The sequence below is a fragment of the Salmo trutta genome, chromosome 3, assembly GCF_901001165.1.
Source record: "Salmo trutta chromosome 3, fSalTru1.1, whole genome shotgun sequence".
Lineage (NCBI taxonomy): Eukaryota > Metazoa > Chordata > Actinopteri > Salmoniformes > Salmonidae > Salmo > Salmo trutta.
Genome location: NC_042959.1, coordinates 50,620,207 through 50,640,133, shown reverse-complemented (window position 1 = coordinate 50,640,133; position 19,927 = coordinate 50,620,207). Strand labels below are relative to the sequence as shown.

At 42.1% G+C, this 19,927-nt stretch overlaps 2 protein-coding genes across 4 annotated transcripts in view; both read right to left on the bottom strand.

The window, feature by feature from the left end:
• Positions 1–17,339, bottom strand: part of LOC115177319 (D(2) dopamine receptor A) — a 28,829-nt gene extending 11,490 nt beyond the window's left edge. Inside the window, exons 1-4 of the mRNA XM_029737981.1 lie at positions 15,133–17,339; positions 3,835–4,239; positions 3,386–3,495; positions 2,574–2,710 (exon numbers count right to left, since the gene is read on the bottom strand). Of these exons, the coding sequence (XP_029593841.1) occupies positions 2,574–2,710; positions 3,386–3,495; positions 3,835–4,209 (622 nt within the window). The 5' untranslated portion in view covers positions 4,210–4,239; positions 15,133–17,339. The remainder of the gene's footprint in view (positions 1–2,573; positions 2,711–3,385; positions 3,496–3,834; positions 4,240–15,132) is intronic.
• Positions 17,340–17,491: 152 nt separating this feature from the next.
• The window catches only part of LOC115177302 (DNA repair protein XRCC1-like), a 34,034-nt gene continuing 31,598 nt past the window's right edge, over positions 17,492–19,927 (bottom strand). For all 3 annotated transcript variants that reach the window (XM_029737953.1, XM_029737960.1, XM_029737969.1), the window contains exon 17: positions 17,492–18,580. In XM_029737953.1, coding sequence (XP_029593813.1) covers positions 18,473–18,580 — 108 coding nt within the window. In that variant the 3' untranslated portion in view covers positions 17,492–18,472. The remainder of the gene's footprint in view (positions 18,581–19,927) is intronic.

Below are 19,927 nucleotides of genomic sequence, written 5' to 3'. Positions count from 1 at the left end.
TCTTGAATGGGGCACGCTAATTTAAGATGGTGAGGAAGGCATTTAAAAAAATAACCAGGCATCCTCTACTGAAGGGATGAGGTCAATATCCTTCCAGGATACCCGGGCCAGGTCGATTAGAAAGGCCTGCTCGCTGAAGTGTTTCAGGGAGCGTTTGACAGTGATCGTTTGACCGCTGACCCATTACAGATGCAGGCAATGAGGCAGTGTTCGCTGAGATCTTGGTTGAAAACAGCAGAGGTGTATTTAGAGGGCAAGTTGGTTAGGATGATATCTAAGAGGGTGCCCGTGTTTACGGCTTTGGGGTGGTACCTGCTATTGCGGACTACAAAGGGAAACCCAGCCAAGAGCTGCCCAGTGACGTAAGCCTACAAGACGGGCTAAATGCCTTTTATGCTTGCTTTGAGGCAAGCAACACTGTACCATGCATGAGAGCACCCCTCCATAGCTGATGTAAGATCTTTAAACAGGCCACAGCATTCACAAGGGTGCGGGGCCAGACGGATTACCAGGCCGTGTCTTCACTGACATTTTCAACCTCTCCCTGACCGAGTCTGTAAAACCTACCCTGGACCCATCAACAATTTGCATACCACCCCAACAGATCCACAGATGACACAATCTCAATTGCACTCCACACTGGCCTTTCCCATCTGGACAAAAGAAACACCTATGTGAGAATGCTGTTCATTGACTACAGCTCAGTGTTCAACACCATAGTGCCCACAAAGATCATCACTAAACTAGGGACCTTGGGACTAAACACCTCCCTCTGCAACTGGATCCTGGACTTCCTGACGGGCCGCAGCCAGGTGGTAAGGGTAAGCAACAACACATCTGCCATGCTGATCCTCAACACCGGGGCCACTCAGTGGTTGGTGCTTAGTTCCCTCCTGTACTCCCTGTTCACCCATGACTGTGTGGCCAAGCACGACTCCAACACCATCATTAAGTTTGCTGACGACACAATGGTGGTAGGCCTGATCACTGACAACAATGAGACAGCCTATACGGACAAAAGGAGCTGATCATAGACTACAGGAAAAGGAAGGCCGAACACGCCCCCATTCACATCAATGGGGAGTCTACAGCACCAACAAACTATCATGGACTAAACACACCAAGACAGTCGTGAAGAGGGCACGACAACACCTATTCCCCCTCAGGAGACTGAAAAGATTTGGCTTGAGTCCCCAGATCCTCAAAGTTCTACAGCTGCACCAGAGAGCATCCTACAGAGAGTATCCTGACCGGTTGCATCAACGCATGGTATGGCAACTGCTCAGCATCCGACCGTAAGGTGCTACCGAAGGTAGGGCGTACGGCCAAGTACATCACTGGGGCCAAGCTTCTTGCCATCCAGGACCTCTATACTAGGCGGTGTCAGAGGAAGGCCCAAAAAATGGTCAAAGACTCCAGTCACCCAAGCCATAGACTGTTCTCTCTGCTATCGCACGACAAGCAGTACCAGAACACCAAGTCTAGGTCCAAAATTAACAGCTTCTTCCCCAAAGCCATAAGACCGCTGAACAATTAATCAAATGGCCGTCTGGACTATTTGCATTGACACCACCCCTCTTTGCTTTTACACTGCTGCTACTCACTGTTTATTATCTATGCATAGTCACTTTACCCCTACCTACAGCACATTTACAAATTACCTCAATTACCTCGACTAATCTGTATCCCCGCACATTGACTCGGTACCGGTATCCCTTGTATATAGCCTTATTATTGTGTTACCTTTTTTTACTTTAGTTTATTTAGTAAATATTTTCTTAACCCTATTTTCTTAAAACTGCATTGTTGTTTAAGGCCTTGTAAGTAAGCATTTCACGCATGTGACAAAGTCAATTTGATTTGACTGTAGGCCTATGACCACTCACATGTAGCATAATATCACTAACTCCTGCATAATTATGCATTTCTTGCATTGAAATTATACAAATGTAAAATTTGATCTCAGGAACAGGAGTGGAGAAAGATTTCTTTAAGCATATCTTGAGAAAATGCGAATACGCATGTAATGTGTTATCTTTGACACTTATGCGAGCAGACAGTATTTCAACCACATAAAATATGCACCCAAGACAAACTAGTCTTATCAGAAATTTATTTTTCTCAGCTTTTAATTTCCTTAAAACCGGTCAAACTGATGACATTTGGACATTTTGCACAGGACCAATCTTTCCACTGTTTTGTAGTTATTGCATTTTCTCCCCGATCCCTAAACAAAACAGACAACTTTCCAGGTGTTAACTAGATTAATAATGCATTCATTCTATCGATGTAAGACATTATTCTGGTGAGCATTACTTTATTTAGTCTTCTGGGGCATATCAGCATATCCTAGGCATCTTATCCGGGTTTCTCATTACTTGCATACAAGCTTTTTCGGGTTGTTGTAAACGGAATATGACGTTTATATGCGTCAACTCAAAAACAGAATACTTGAGTATCCCGAACTATAATGGGATATTGGTGTGCATGTAAATGTGGTCACTGAGAAAGAGGGGGATAAAGAGACAGTGAAAGAGACAGAGAAAAGGAGAGAAAGACAGAAACAGACAGACCTGTGTTGTTGAGTCCAAACAGCAGAGGGCAGGAGATGGCGAAGGAGAGGAACCACACAACAGCAATCATGAGAGCCACCCTCCTCCTGGAGCTGTATCTGGTGTTATACAGCATGGGCATCGCCACCGCCGTGTACCTGCACACACATGCTGTATTTAGAGCTAACACCTACACACAAACAACCACACATGCACACGAACACCTTGTCCACCACTGCCCACACTGAGTTAAGTTGCATTGTCCTCTCATTCACCAGGCAAACACAAGAAAAAGCTGTCCAAGTCAGTTTCACAGTGCAGCAGCGTTACAAACCAATCTAAGAGTCCTCCATAGAAAGCCTGGTGTGAGGAGAGGAGACTGTCATCCCTCCATAGGGTTGGTGGTCAGGGACAGACACAAACAAAGAACAGTACCCACACTAAGCCCTGAGATATGGCTTCACATTTAGAGGGATTCAGTCTACAAAAGGACAAACAAGGCTACAAGTATTGAGGCTGCTGAAATTGTCAATTTCTTTCAACGGTTTTAAAAGGGTATGGGTTTGGTTGGACAAAATAAGCTCATGTTAAGAAGATAATGATACTTGAGAAGTGAGGAGGCTACCCGAAAAGATAGCCATAAAAAATACATTTCCCATCAGGACACATTACCATCACCTTAAAATACGTTTTTTTTGCTGCAAGGGCACTATGAAATCCATCCGGATTTTGGAGAGAGTGTGAGAAGAGAGTGGAGAGGAGAGTGAGAAAGAGCGAGACAGACAGACAGATACAGTATATAGAGAGAGATACTGTAGAGAAAGTGTGAGTACCTGTCAATGCTGATGGCACAGAGGTTGAGGATGCTGGCAGTACACATCATGACGTCCAGGGTCAGGAGGATGTCACAGTGGATGAGACTGAAGCGCCACTCCCCTACCACCTAGGAAGGGACACATACAGTCATAGTGCACTACATAGGGAATAGGGTGCCATTTGGGACACAGGTATGCTTATGAATTATAGACTGGAGGAAAGGAGAACAAAGACAGATTCAGATCAACAAGAAACTGTTGATGGGAACCAACTGTAGCTTCTGTTATTGATCATGCTACCTTGACATCAACCAAGAGGGCTTTTGAAACACCTACGAATGAACTAGTGTAGAGAGACTAGAAGGTAAAGACATGGAACGAGACAGACAAATGTGAGAGACAGAAAAGCACTGGCTGCCAGATGGATAGAAACACGTACAAACCCACACACACACCTACCCACCCACCTCCAGGTAGACGCCCCAGGGCATGACCAGGGTGGCCAGCAGCAGGTCGGACACGGCCAGGGAGACGATGAGGTAGTTGGTGGTAGTCTGGAGGGCGCGCTCGCGCGACACCGCCACACAAACTAGCATGTTGCCGAACACCACGCAGAAGATAAGCAGCACAAGCAGCACGGCGTAGAAGTTATAGGGAGGGGAGGAGGGCAATGGAGAGCTGGAGCAGTTGGACAGAGGGGAGGAGGAGGTGGAGAGGGAGAAGGCGAAGGAAGAGGAAGGGTTGGATGTGAGGGAGATGGACGGTGTGAGGGAGGGGGGTAATGAAGGAGAGAGGGAGGAGAAGCCTGTCTCATCTGTCTCATTGGGGAAAGTAGTCATCATGCTCCTCTGGACAAGTGTGTCTGGAAGAGTCTGGAAAAGTAACAAGAGAGACTAATAACATCAAGCGTTATAACTCACAATTTGACACACAAAGCTCTACAACTCTGTACCTTGTATTTACACAACACAGAGTAGATTTATGTACAATTGTCAACTATCTCAGCTCAATGCAGATTGGAGTTTAACATCCTGTAAGAGATGTGATTAGTTGGTGCGGTGCTGATGGCTCAATAGATTGGAGCATTGCGCTTTCAATATCAGTTGTGGATTTGATTCCCACATGGGCCACACATATCAAATGTCTTTGTTGTTACTACGCATCAGTCGCTTTGGATAAAAGCATCTACCATATGTTTCTACTTTACGTGAATTACAGTGGTATTCTTCATTCGATTGACAGTTTTATTCCACCTTAAGCCCATTTCTCTAACTAACCACAGCACCTCTACCATCCAATGTTTCAGATTGGCTTTGAGATACATAATTAAAAGGAGAGATCTAAAGCTCCCTCCCTGACCCTCTAAATTACCCTACATACCTACACCAGCCTACATATAGTGCATTCTGAAAGTATTCAGACCTCTTGAATTTTTCCACATTTTGTTACATTACAGCCTCATTCTAAAATGGATCCCATAGACTCGTCTTCTGTAGGAGACAGGAGAATGACAACATATTATTACATCAGAAGAACATAACCTACATCAGAAGCATACCATCTTACTAACCTACATCAGGTCATAACTTAGTCTATACTATGCTGTATAAGCACATGTACAGTGCATTCGGTAAATATTAAGACAACTTTTTTTTCACATTTTGTTACATTACAGCCTTATTCTAAAATATATGAAATCATTTTCCCCCCCTCAATCTACACACAATGCCCCATAATGACAAAGCAAAAAATGGTTCTTTGAAATTTGAGCCAATGTATGAATACAATAAAAAGGAAATATCAAATGTACATACAGTACCAGTCAAAGGTTTGGACACACCTACTCATTCCAGTGTTGTTTTTCTTTCTTTTTACTATTTTCTACATTGTGGAATAATAGTGAAGACATCAAAACTATGAAATAACACATGGAATCATGTTGTAACCAAAAAAGTGTTAAACAAATGAAAATATATTTTATATTTGAGATTCTTCAAATAAGCCACCCATTGCCTTGACAACATTGCACACTCCTGGCATTCTCTCAACCATATTCATGAGATAGTCACCTGGAATGCATTTCAATTAACAGCTGTGCCTTGTTAATAAGTTAATTTGTGGAATTTCTTTCCTTCTTAATGCGTTTGAGACAAGCAGTTGTGTTGTGACAAGGTAGGGGTGGTATACAGAACACAGCCCTATTTGGTAAAAGACCAATTCCATATTATGGCAAGAACAGCTCAAATAAGCAGAGAAACGACAGTCCATCATTATTTTAAGACAGGAAGGTCAGTCAATACAGAACATTTCAAGAACTTTGAAAGTTTCTTCAAGTGCATTTACAAAATCCATCAAGCGCTATGATGAAACTGGCTCTCATGAGGACCGCCACAAGAAAGGAAGACCCAGAGTTACCTCTGCTGCAGAGGATAAGTTCATTCGAGTTACCAGCCTCAGAAATTGCAGAAAAATAAAGCTTTCACAAGTAACAGACATCTCAAAATCAACTGTTCAGAGGAGACTGTGTGAATCAGGCCTTCATGGTCGAATTGCTGCAAAGAAACCACTACTAACGGACACCAATAAGAAGAAGAGACTTGCTTGGGCCAAGAAACACGAGCAATGGACATTAGACCAGTGGATATGTGTCCTTTGGCCTGATGAGTCCAAATGTTAGATTTTTGGTTCCAACCGGCATGTCTTTGTGAGACGCAGAGTAGGGTATCTCCGCATGTGTGGTTCTCACCATGAAGCATGGAGGAGGTGGTGTGATGGTGTGGGGGTGCTTTGCTGGTGACAGTGTCACTGATTTATTTAGAATTCAAGGCACACTTAACCAGCATGAGGTCATGACCACCAGATCCCCCCCTCTCCCACCACAGTTTTATGATGGTCGTAAATACCTGCAGGAAAACTCTCTCTCCCACTCTTTCAGAAATAGAAGTTAAATCCCTTTGTTACTCAAGAGAGAGAGGTTGCATTACAGTAACATCAAAAGGTTGAATAATGAAACAATATTTCTGTAATCCAAAGAGTTGGAAGGGTCCGTTGGTACTTAAAGAACAATCACGTCGAATTCATTACTAATTTGTGATGTAACTAAGGACAGTAGAATAACATAACTGTATCTTTGAATGTGTATATCTCCCAGTGATCAGATTCACATCTAGATGTTGTGGTACTTATATGATTAAATAAGAAACTATTTGTGAGAAGATGTAATGTGATGTTAGTCTTCTAAATTAATTGTTTTTCATATGAAGTTTTAACCAGTCAGTGACCACACCCATGAGAGCACAAACATTATGACAAAAAGAGGGAACCCCGCCCCCTCAAGAAAACCTCAACAAGACCAAGCAGGCAGACGGTGTGAACCGGACATCACCAATGGTTAGACTCTACAAGACCAGTACACGGACAGCATGAGCTGTAAGGTACAAAATGGTTAGAAACTCTGAAACTTTCACGAGTGAAGAAGATGAAGACTACACAGGAACTTTCAGTCTGCAGCTGTTTAAGTACTTTAGTCTACTAAATTTGACCGAGAACCACCAGGTGGTACTCTGAAAGATCCATTCTAAAGAACAATTCTCTATAAAACGACCATTATAACAGAGCCCGCTGAACACGCTACAACTACAAAAGACTTTGATCTCTGGTGGTCTCTGGTGGACAAACCAGAGACTTTGTCGAATAACTCCCCAAGCGGATCAAGTGTTTTCAACAGAGAGACAGCAGACAAACAAACGTAAATATGTACATTGCAATTCTTTCGAATGAGCGACCGTTCATGTGCAAAGTATTCACATTTCCATGAGCATAGTTCTCAGCTGTATGTATGTAGTAGGTGCATTCTGTCTTTCCCACTCTTTATCTGTCCCCACCCCTTTCCATTGTCTACCAAGCCATCATATCGGGTTTAGTCCACCAGGGACTTGACTTTGCATTATGAAGTAATCAATGTGTAAGCTATTCTGTTTGTTTGTGAATGTAATTCTGTGTGATTATTTAGTTAGTAAATAAATAATTAAGCCAATTTCTAGATCGCTGATTAACCGTTTATGCTATGGTTCGTGCAGCTATCCAAGGATTTTGCGACATTCGGAATGAGACTGAAAGTAAATAAGAATTAATGAATTGGCTGTGACTGAGATATTTATATCTTTAGAGTTTAGTCAGGAGATAGTAACTCGTTAAATAACTTTCTCCGTGGTGCCCCAGATTACTTACTTATTGTTACATTAGTAATTTATTCGCGTAATAATTTTACATGGTATGTAATTATTTCATCAAATAACAGTCAATCACATTAACCTGTTTAGGATAGGGGGCAGTATTTTCACGGCCGGATAAAAAACATACCCGATTTATTCTGGTTATTACTCCTGCCCAGAAACTAGAATATGCATATAATTATTTTATTTGGATAGAAAACACCCTAAAGTTTCTAAAACTGTTTGGTGTCTGTGAGTATAACAGAACTCATATGGCAGGCCAAAACCTGAGAAGATTCCATACAGGAAGTGCCCTGTCTGACCATTTCTTGTCCTTCTATAGCCTCTTTATCAAAAATAGAGGATCTCTGCTGTAACGTGACATTTTCTAAGGCTCCCATAGGCTCTCAGAAGGCGCCAGAACGGGGAATGATGACTCTGCAGTCCCTGGGCGAAAAACAGTAGGGCTTTTGGAAAGTGGTCGTTCTGAGAACAATGACACGGGCGTGCATGTGAAGACTCCATTTTCTATTTTCAGTGTTTGAACGAAAACAAGGTCTCCCGGTTGGAATATTATCGCTATTTTACGAGAAAAATCGCCTAAAAATTGATTTTAAACAGCGTTTGACATGCTTCGAAGTACGGTAATGGAATATTTTGAATTTTTTTGTCACGATACGCGCCGGCGCGTCACCCTTCAGATAGTGTCTTGAACGCAAGAACAAAACGCAGCTATTTGGATATAACTATGGATTATTTGGAACCAAAACAACATTGGGTGTTGAAGTAGAAGTCCTGGGAGTGCATTCTGACGAAGAACAGCAAAGGTAATCCAATGTTTCTTATAGTAAATCTGAGTTTGGTGAGTGCCAAAATAGCTAGCCATGATGGCCGGGCTATCTACTCAGAATATTGCAAAATGTGCTTTCACCGAAAAGCTATTTTAAAATCGTACACCGCGATTGCATAAAGGAGTTCTGTATCTATAATTCTTAAAATAATTGTTATGTTTTTTGTGAACGTTTATCGTGAGTAAGTTAGTAAATTCACCGGAAGTTTTCGGTGGGTATGCTAGTTCTGAACGTCACATGCTAATGTAAAAAGCTGTTTTTTGATATAAATATGAACTTGATTGAACAAAACATGCATGTATTGTATAACATAATGTCCTAGGAGTGTCATCTGATGAAGATCATCAAAGGTTAGTGCTGCATTTAGCTGTGGTTTTGGTTTTTGTGACATTATATGCTAGCTTGAAAAATGGGTGTGTGATTATTTCTGGCTGGGTACTCTCCTGACATAATCTAACGTTTTGCTTTCGTTGTAAAGCCTTTTTGAAATCGGACAATGTGGTTAGATAAAGGAGAGTCTTGTCTTTAAAATGGTGTAAAATAGTCATATGTTTGATAAATGGAAGTTTGGGGATTTTTGAGGAGTTTGTAATTCGCGCCATGCTCTATCATTGGATATTGGCGAGGCGTTCCGCTAGCGGCACATCTAGATGTAAGAGGTTTTAATGATAGTCAAGACACGACAATGGCTACCACAGCATTCTGCAGTAATACGCAATCCCATCTGGTTTGCGCTTAGTGGGACAATCATTTGTTTTTCTACAGGACAATGACCCAAAACACACCTCCAGGCTGTGTAAGAGCTATTTGACCAATGAGAGTGATTGAGTGCTGCATCAGATGACCTGGCCTCCACAATCACCCGACCTCAACCCATTTGAGATGGTTTGTGATGAGTTGGACCACAGAGTGAAGGAAAAGCAGACAACAAGTGCACAGCATATGTGGGAACTCCTTCAAGACTGTTGGAAACGCATTCCTCATGAAGCTGGTTGAGAGAATGCAAAGAGTGTGCAAAGCTGTTATCAAGGCAAAGGGTGGCTACTTTGAAGAATCTAAAATATATTTAGATTTGTTTAACACTTCTTTGGTTACTACATGATTCCATATGTGTTATTTCATAGTTTTGATGTCTTCACTATTATTCCACAATGTAGAAAATAGTGAAAATAAAGAAAAACCCTTGAATGAGTAGGTGTGTCCAAACTTTTGATTGGTACTGTAAGTATTCAGACTCTTTACTCCATACTCTGTTGAAGCACCTTGTTTCTCATGGTCTGAGAGTCTTTAGGCAAACTCTAAGCGGGCATCATGTGCCTTTTACTGAGGAGTGGCTTCTGTCTGGCCACTCTACCATAAAGGCCAGATAGGTGGAGTGCTGCAGAGATGGTTGTCCTTCTTGAAGGTTCTTCCATCTCCACAGAGGAACTCTGGAGCTCTGTCAGAGTGACCATTGGGTTCTTGGTCACTTCCCTGACCATGGCCCTTCACCCCCAATTGCTCAGTTTGGCCAGGCAGCCAGCTCTAGGAAGAGTTTTGGTGGTTCCAAACTTCTTCCATTTAAGAATGATGGAGGCCACTGTGTTCTTGGAGTCCTTCAATGCTGCAGAAATGTTTTGGTACCCTTCCCCAGATCTGTACCTTGACACAATCCTGTCTCAGAGCTCTACGGACAATTCCTTCAACCTCATGACTTGGTTTTTGCTCTGACATGCACTGTCAACTGTGGGACCTTATATAGAAAGGTCTGTGCCTTTCCAAATCATGTTCAATCAATTGAATTTACCACAGGTGGACTCCAATGAAGTTGTTGAAACATCTCAAGGATGATCAATGGAAACAAGATGCACCTGAGCTCAATTCCGGGTCTCATAGCAAAGGGTCTGAATACTTATGTAAATAAGGTATTTCTGTTTTTGATTTGTGCAAACAAATCTAAAAACCTGTTTTCACTTTGTCATTATGGGTTGTGTGTGTAGATTGGTCAGGATTTTTATTTACTTAATCCATTTTAGAATAAGTCTAAAGTTTAAAAAAAAAGTGGAAAAAGTCAAGGGGTCTGAATACTTTCCGAATGCACTATAGCACATTCTCAGAATTAGCTGTCCAGACAGAGTCTATTGGATCCATACTCCATCCAATGACACATAGTGGTAATAGGGGTCTCTCAGAGGGCCACAATCTATGACCGGAGTTCCTATTGGACTAAATCACACTATTTACCTCTGTGTTGACCTCTAAAAAATGTGTGTTGGTCAGGACTGGCGTTGTGTGCAGGCCTTAGAGGACAGTGCCCGCCCAACTGTACCCCATTGCCCTCTTCATTGACTATAGCTCAGCCACCACCATAGTACCCTACAAGCTCATCATTAAGCTCAGGGTCCTGGGTCTGAACCCCGCCCTCTACAACTGGGTACTGGACTTCCTGACGGGCCGCCCCCCAGGGGGTGAAGGTAGGACACAACACCTCCACTTTGCTGATCCTCAACACTATGGCCCCACAAGGGTGCGTGCTCAGCCCCCTCCTGTACTCCCTGTTCTCCCATGACTGCATGGCCACGCATACCTCGAACTCAATGATCAAGTTTGCAAACAACAGTTGTAGGCCTGAATACCAACAATGATGAGACATCCTACAGGGAGGTGGTGAGGGCCCTGGCGGAGTGGTGCCAGGAAAATAACCTCTCCCCCAACGTCAACAAAACGGAGCTGATCGTGGACTTCAGGAAACAGCAGAGAGAACCTGCCCCTATCCACATCGACGGGACCGTAGTGGAGAAGGTGAGAAGCTTCAAGTTCCTCTGCATACACATCACCGACGATCTGAAATGGTCCATCCACGCAAACAGTATGCTGAAGAAGCCGCAACAGCATGCTGAAGAAGCCGCAACAGCATGGTGAAGAAGCCGCAACAGCGTCTCTTCAACCTCAGGAAGCTGAAGAAATTCAGCTTGACCCTTAAGACCCTTGCAAACTTTTACAGACGCACAATTGAGAGCATCCTGTCGGGCTGTATCACCGCCTGGTACGGCAAAAAATAGGACCATGTGCCGCTGACCATGTCACCTTTCTCATTGTTTAATTTGTATATTAAAACAATATTTCTACCAGCACACCCAACCAAAAAAATGGTCCAGCTCATCTGGCATTTGGGGCGGAAGCGTAACCTAGTGGTTAGAGTGTTGGACTAGTAACCGAAAGGTTGCAAGTTCGAATCCCCGAGCCGACAAGGTACAAATCTGTCGTTCTGCCCCTGAACAAGGCAGTTAACCCACTGTTCCTAGGCCGTCATTGAAAATAAGAATTTGTTCTTAACTGACTTGCCTAGTTAAATAAAGTTAAATAAAAAATTCTTTGCCAGAATTGCCAGATATGCCTATTTTACAGAAGAATGAATGAATTAAAGCTTAAAAGTGGTCAGCAACTTTTTTCATGTGGAGTGACAATTTACATGACCATTTCTACCAATCTGGGACCTATGATTTTCATGTGCGCATTTTCGTCGAACAGAAAATATGCTGAAGAAAATAAATATCCATTATAAATCACATTGGCTACACCCATGGCAGTTGGTTCAGGTTCTTTCACTTGCATGTACCTCTCTCTACTCCACCAGTCTGCTTTTATTCTAGCCCATCTGTCTTCAGCTCTTGCTAGTGAAGATGAAACATTTTATAAACTATTCTGGGCCCTCAGAGATTCCCGCACCGGTGAGCTTCAGACATACGGCTTTATTTGTGCAAGGGAGAAGAAGTGTTCAGGTATTTTATGATGTTTCCGCAGAATATATAGTCTCAGAGCATTACCTTTTCCACTTTTACCCTGAGGCTCGGTGGTTAGGGGAGAGTGCTGGAAAGATTGGACCCTATGGGGGCATAGTCATGGTAGCCAAAATAATGGCCCAAAGCATGATGATAGGATGTTAATTTCTTAACGAATTGAAATCAAAATGTATGTCACATGCGCCGAATACAACATGTGTAGACCTTACCGTGAAATGCTTACTTAACTCTATTAACTCTATTTTCTTAAAACTGCATTGTTGGTTAAGAAAATATTTACTGAATAAATAAAAAATGTAAGCAAAAAAATAACAATAATGAGGCTACATACAGAGGGTACCGGTACCGAGTCAATGTACTGGGGTACAGGTTAGTCGATGTAATTTGTACATGTAGGTAGGGGTAAAGTGACTATGGATAGATAATAAACAGTGAGTAGCAGCAGGGTAAAAACAAAGGGGGGAGGGGGTGTCAATGCAAATAGTCCAGATGGCCATTTGATTAATTGTTCAGCAGTCTTATGTCTTGGGGGTAGAAGCTGTTAAGGAGCCTTTTGGACCTAGACTTGGCGCTCCGGTACCGCTTGCCGTGCGGTAGCAGAGAGAACAGTCTGACTTCGGTGACTGTAGTCTTTGACAATTTTTTGGGCCTTCCTCTGACACCGCCTAGTATAGAGGTCCTGGATGGCAGGAAGCTTGGCCCCAGTGATGTACTGGGCCGTACGCACTACCCTCTGTAGCGCATTGCGGTCAGATGCCGAGCAGGTGCCATACCAGGCGGTGATGCAACCGGTCAGGATGCTCTCGATGGTGCAGCTGTAGAACTTTGAGGATCTGGGGACCCATGCCAAATCTTTTCAGTCTCCTGAGGGGGAAAAGGCGTTGTCGTGCCCTCTTCATGAGTTTGTTGGTGTGTTTGGACCATGATAGTTTGTTGGGGATGTGGACATCAAGGAACTTGAACCTTTTCCCCTCCTTTTCCTGTAGTCCATCTGCTTTCAACCCTTACGAAAAAAGATTGCAGTCAGAGTGCAGAATAACTGCAGGATGCTGCAAATACGGCATCCAAAAGAAGTTTTTTTATGTAGTAATTTTGCAGTATAACTGCAGTTCAACTGCAGTTATTCTGCAATTATTGCGTTGAAAATACCACAGTTGACTGCTGTTTCAAAACTGCAACCTTTTTTGTAAGGGAATATAATTTGAATCCCTTATTTACTATACATTATTTTATCCTACTTCCTTTAGTCCTTTGACTGACAGGAAATCAATATGTTTAACAAGGTCAGTACTGTTGAGCAATTGGGCTTGTTGTGAAAAAGCTCTACACGGCAGTGCTTATGAGAAATCATGGATAGTGGATACAAAGCGTGTTCTAAGACTTGTTTCATGGATTAAAAAAAAACGAATTTTAGATAGATGAGATGTGTCTAAGAGGGGAATTGAGTTAACCTTGTTGTTTTATACTGTCTGTGTCAGTGCTTCTTTAAGCCATACTTAATTAAAGTTATGCAGATGAAGACTCAAACTATCTAGTGAAGTAGACAGTCTAGACTTTTCATTAAATAAGAACAGTGTCTTCCAACCCTCTCTTTCTCTGACAATCCTTTTCTCCCTAAAAATGGTTGTGTTTGGAGATATATAACAGCCACCTCATTCTTTTTTAGAATATGCCCTTAACTTGTGGCTGTTAAATATGTGGTCTCTAAATGACAACAACCCATGCACTAGATCACCTCTCTGTCCTTCCATGCTCTCTCTCTCTGTCTTCTCTCCCTCCTTGTCTGTCACATTGACTCTAGCTAGGTCTAGCACAGCTTTGGCCTTGTTAGTAGCAACACAAAATACTTTTAAAAAATGTGTACCCAACTTCGTTCTAGGTGAGATATTCACTGGGCAGCGACAATCAATGGAGGGAAAGGGAGGAAATTGAGCAGTGTTGAGAGGATGGACTCAGTGTAGTGGCTGGGCTGGCTGCCGCATTATCATCCCACTGCTGAGAGTTGGTGGGAAATTCATTAATTCATGAATAAATACTGACTGACTGGTATATTTTAAATCCCTCACTTCTCAGACTCAACGCTCCATGATCTACTATTCCTCTCACTGCTTATTAAGACCATAATCAGCTCTAGAAAACGATTTAGTTTACCTTTATTTAACCAGGCATGTCAATTAATAATTGCTTTCGTATTTACAATGACGGCCTGGCAAGAGGCCTCATGATAGCAGGTACCACCTGCTATCATTGTGCCCTTGAGCAAGGCACTTAACCCGTACATGGCTCCAGGGGCGCTGCACTGAGGCGGACCCTGTGCTGCTCCCAATGTGTGGTGTGTGTTTGTGTCTGGGGGGGATGGGAGCAGAGCAAAGAATATCATTTATTGACGGACTAACGAAGTACTTGACTTGTCCCATGTTTCGAAGCAGAAATTCTGGTGCATCAAGCATCTCAGAGTAGGAGTGCTAATCTAGAACGAGGTCTGCCCTATCCATGCAATCTTGTGTTCTAAAAGGCTAAACTGATCCTAAATAAGCACTCCGACTCAGACTTTTAATACATACATCCCCTGGACTCATTACTAGTCTTAATGTATTCAGTCATTATACCAAACAGTGGTATATTTAATCCCATTCCTTTTCTAGGGGAGTCGACCACTCTCAAAGGGTTTTCTATGCTCCTGCTGGGACGCAGACCTGCTACCTGACATTCTAAAGTGCTAGTTCCTGAACTACCCACCTCCTGCTGCATCTAAGTCTCAAGCTCTGTGTAAATCCACCATATGTGCATGAATTAATGAACGAACAAGTACACACAGACACAGAGCGACATACACCAGATAACGTAAAAATACAGAGACAGGTAATCCAAATAGCAACAAAATGATGAGTAAAAAAGTAGGTTAAACTGCAACTTACCCTCAGTCGGCTGTAGTGGTAGTCAGTCCCATTCCCTCCAAACAGAGAATTGCAACATACAGCATGAAAATGTATGCACTCACTATACTGTAGGTCGCTCTGAATAAGCAGAAAATGGAAAATGACAGAGTGAATCAGTCAGTCACCACTCAGTCTGCTTCTGAGCCTGCTAACCCTCTCCTGTCAGAGCTTACACCTCAACCTCTATAACATGCAACACACTCACTCCCTCTACTCCTCAATGAGTGTTCCAGCAGAAAATCCCTTCCTCTCGCCACCTCTATCTGGTTTTCACTCTGTACTTTCCTCCAAGTGATTTAGCAGTAGCCTCCCTCTCCCTCTTCCCCCCTCCTCCTCCCTCATTAGCCATTCCTCAGATCAGATCCAGTTAGCAGTGTGTGTGTGTGTGTGTTCAGAAGAAAAAAACAGACCGATGAAAAAAAATGAACTGCGTGGGTAAAAAGATCTCTAAAGCGCTCCAATTGGGCAACAAATTAAAATCATCCATATACGTTTGGCAGCGCTCGCAATGAGCAGAAGCAACAGAGGAGATCATCAGAGAGAAATGAGACGGGGAAGACAATTCGAAGGGGAAAACGTATATGCTTCATCATCAATGCATAAACGGGGATAGCAATGGATGAGGGCAGGCATTATGAAATAGGCAGTGTTCTCTAACTCACTTGAAAACGCAGTGAGTGTAAGAATCTTATCTCATAATTATAAAAGATAGTTCAGTGAAGTTGGTTAGTGCCCAAGTACTGAATGAAGCCTATCCGCTCAGTTTGTTTTTCATGGTACAAACAGACACACCTTCGGCCTATGAGTAATTTATTTTGGCCCCTCAAAGTTTTTTGTCAAAGAGGACTACAAAATCAGCAGGAATTCAGCTAAAAATGTTTATTTAGGAAATCTGTTCCCAAGTATTCCCACAAATAAAAAGATAGACATACAGGATGTGATCGTGTCTCAATGGAATCAAGGTATGAAATTATGACTTCATTTAAAAATATATATTTTTGGGCTTACTTGGTCAATTTGCAGTGTACAAATTATTATAATTATGTTGCAGGCCCCAGTTCATCAGCTCTGACAAAAATCGGTCCGCAGCTGAATCTAGTTGCCCACCCCTGCCTCAGAAGTTAAGACAGCACACTATCTGGAAAGGTTATTAAACCATCTCCAATGAAGCAGACCTTTAAGCCTCTCTGTGTCTATCAAATCAAAATCCCCTTCATCCAATTGCAGTATCTCAGTAAACGACTCGCTCAAAATGATCATAACTGCTGGTTTGTTCCATGCACAAAGCTCTCACCAATGTCCCTCACTGGGAGCATAATCTGATCTACACAGTATAGCTGAGCCCCAATTCTTCACCGTTCTTCCAAAGTGTGCACACACTTCCTCTCATGGATTTTACAATGGTGTAAACTCCTTCCAGCCAATGCTTACACCATTCCTATGCTTTAAAAAGGGTGGAGAATCGGGATATAGCCAATGAGAAAGCAAGCTTAGAAACTGTGAATAAGGTACCTCAGGTGGGCCAGACAATGGTTCAGTCTACACATTGACAACTTGAGGAAGTAGAGCTGGATAAAAAGATTGTGTGAGAACTTTGATACACACAACTCACTAACAGGAATACTTGACTAAGGTACCTTAGTCAATACTTGACTAAGGTACTCAAAGTACATCAGAATGTAGCCATATACCTATAAAATGTCAATATTTGACTAATAAATTGCCTATCAGACTAAAGAACAACAGTATAGACAACACTATGAAGTGAAAAGGGCCTTACTTTGCACAATTCTAAACTCTTAGATCTACTGGTCTCTCGATTTCAAGGACATGCCAAATATGTTAAAGGAACATGAGACCATAAAATTAATAAAAGCTTTTGAAACGTCTATGAATCCATCTGGGGCTCCAAATGGAATTAAGTATACACTCCTAAAAGGCTTGTGAAAAATATTACAAATGGCATTTCAACTTTAACAATGTTGTGTCAGGTAATGAATGTCTAAAACTGTATGCATTCATCTCACACCACTGACATATTCCCCCCCCCCCAAAAAAAAAATATATATATACACATTCAAAAAAATCATTGTAGAGAATTCAAACATTTTATCATAATTTCTCTTCTCCCTCTTGCTCTTCTTCCATTACTCTAATCCCCTTGACTGGAGAGGGAAACATGGAGAGAACTGAATTACGGGGGGATGATAGAGAATGGAGGGATGAAAACAGAATATGAATAGAGGAAAGAAGGATGGGTTCCATTCAAATCAGCTTAAATCTGTCTAGTTGATCAATAAAAACACGCAGGGTGTGCAATTCATTAAAAAATGCATTATTTTAATTTATCAAATATTTATTTTGGGGGGGGAAGAATCTGAAAGCAAAGCTAAGATACTGTAATAAACAAGTCGAATCTAGACGGGAAAAATAAGGATGATGAACACACATCAGATACTTCCAAAAATAACCAAGCAAAAACAGGACTTATTGGATCCTCACGCTTTTGCACACAATAGTCTCTGTGTACAATTCAAACAGCATACAACATGAATAAAACAAAAGTACACGTAATTCTACAGCACTACATGCTACAAATTACACTACAATCCCATGTATTTGGCCAAAGTGGACTTGCTGAAAAATAAAATAATAAGATGAGAAATACCAACCAATCCTTGAAGCCCATTTCATATTCCTACCTAATAAGGACAAAGGCCTTATTTTCTATTCATATTTCCTGGTCGTTGACATCGAGTGTCAGTGACCTTAAATAACTAACAAAACACCTTTACGTCTGTAAACGGCACCCTATTCCCTATGTAGTGCACTACTATTGACCAGGGCCTATAGGTCTCTTTATAGACAATAGGGTGCCATTCCGGCTACACCTAGGACTCTTTATGTTGCTCCTAACACCAATACACCCCCCTCTATCAAAGCCAGTGGCTTTTCAGGACATGAGTGATAACTGAAGTTTCCACATAGACCCTGAAGTAGTGGAGGTAAAGCAGAGAAATGTAGTTTTAAAAGCCCTAAAAGAGAGACCGATAGGGGAGTTATTTTTGTGCACCGGTAATGATAAGTCTGTGAAGATATGCCATCTCTGGTAAGGAAACCATTTCATCCAGCTCTCTGGATGGCCTCAGGTAACGTTAAGGCATTTGTACCAAAATGGCACGGGCTTGGTTTCATTTACCTGAGGATCGGAGAAGAGCTAGTCTCTATGGCTTCAATGTAGATCTCTCCTACCCTTTGGACAGGTACAATACTGTTGTGTGTGTGTTAGTGTGTGTGAGCACGTTAGCAAATGCAAGTCTCAAGGGACAACAGTGTAGGGCTGATATGGCAGCATCTTCTGTCGATCGTTGATGGCAAAAATCCATGTGGGTTTGACAAAGCTTAAATTACCATTCTCCATCAGTGCCTGTGGCAGAGAGAGAGAGAGAGAGAAAGCGAGAGAGTGAGAGGAAAATATGTCAGGAGGTGGAAATCTGTTTAATAATAAAGGGCTACAGAGACTGAACCCTTTGAGCGCATGAGGGTTCGCCAGCCAATATTTAAAATGGTACACCAAATAGGTCAACAACATATATATTTCAATAGCTCGTGACTTGGCAGAAGCACTTTCCATTGCAAATGAGCTGGCTTGGAACACAGATGTCCGTGTAACCGACCTACATCAAAAGGCAACTAACCACAAATGTCCAATATCATATCAAACATCAGTGATGCACAAAAAAGGCCCTGAGGTAGGTAAACAGCACATCAAAAGGCACTGAGGTAGGTAAACAGCACATCAAAAGTATTCCTAAAATTATCCATGTCCTAGAATCAGTCCTTTTATGGATATTTAAAAAATATATAAATAATACTTAGGCCGTACAAAGTTGAATTACTGTTTAATGGTTGCCACGCCTCACTTTTCTCCACACCCCGAAAAAAATAATAATAATAATAATAATCAGATGTTCTACTTTTTGGCCAATATACACAGCTCTTTGTTTATAATGCACTGTCCGCTCTGCCTTGAGGCTTTCCCAAGTTGATGCCCAAGAGACCGAACAGCCTCAGATCACACGCTCAGATCATGTTCCAGCCTCGGATTGGACAGTGAAACACACACACTGGCACCTGCAGGCGACGTGCAGATGTTTAATTTCTCTCTCATGCGGTCATGGCTGAAGCCAGCGCAAATTCCTACTATTTATGTGTCCAGGTTAAAGATGGGACGTCCCTCATTATAAACAAACAGTCGGTTGAATTCATGGTTATTGCATCATTTTCAGATCTATTAGAAGCGATTAACAGACAAAACAACAATGTCATTTAACCAATTGACTGGTAGTAGGCCAACCGATAACACCACAACGAAATGCGTTTGAAGTGATGACGCGCCGCCGAGAACAGCTAGCGTGTCCAGCAAAGTACATCGCCAGTGGCACCCACATGCTTAGTCGTGGCAGCCAGACGAGACAGTCGAAGGAGGATGCGGTGAGCAAAGTTACTGGGCTCGAATTGAGTCACGCTTCATCTATATAGATTGATGCTTCTAATTGTGCATGTTATAAAACAACTTTTCTTGTTGTTGATGAAAGGTTATAATCTATGGCTGGATTTATGTATTCTTTTCCAACGCCACATTCATTTGGCAGACCGAACTTGATTGACCCTCTTTCTACCAGGCCTAGTCTATGAGAGGGTCTAATCCTATTTGTATGAATATTTTGTTAAGGCCTAGGCTATAGAGATGCATTCAGGTAATGAACTCATT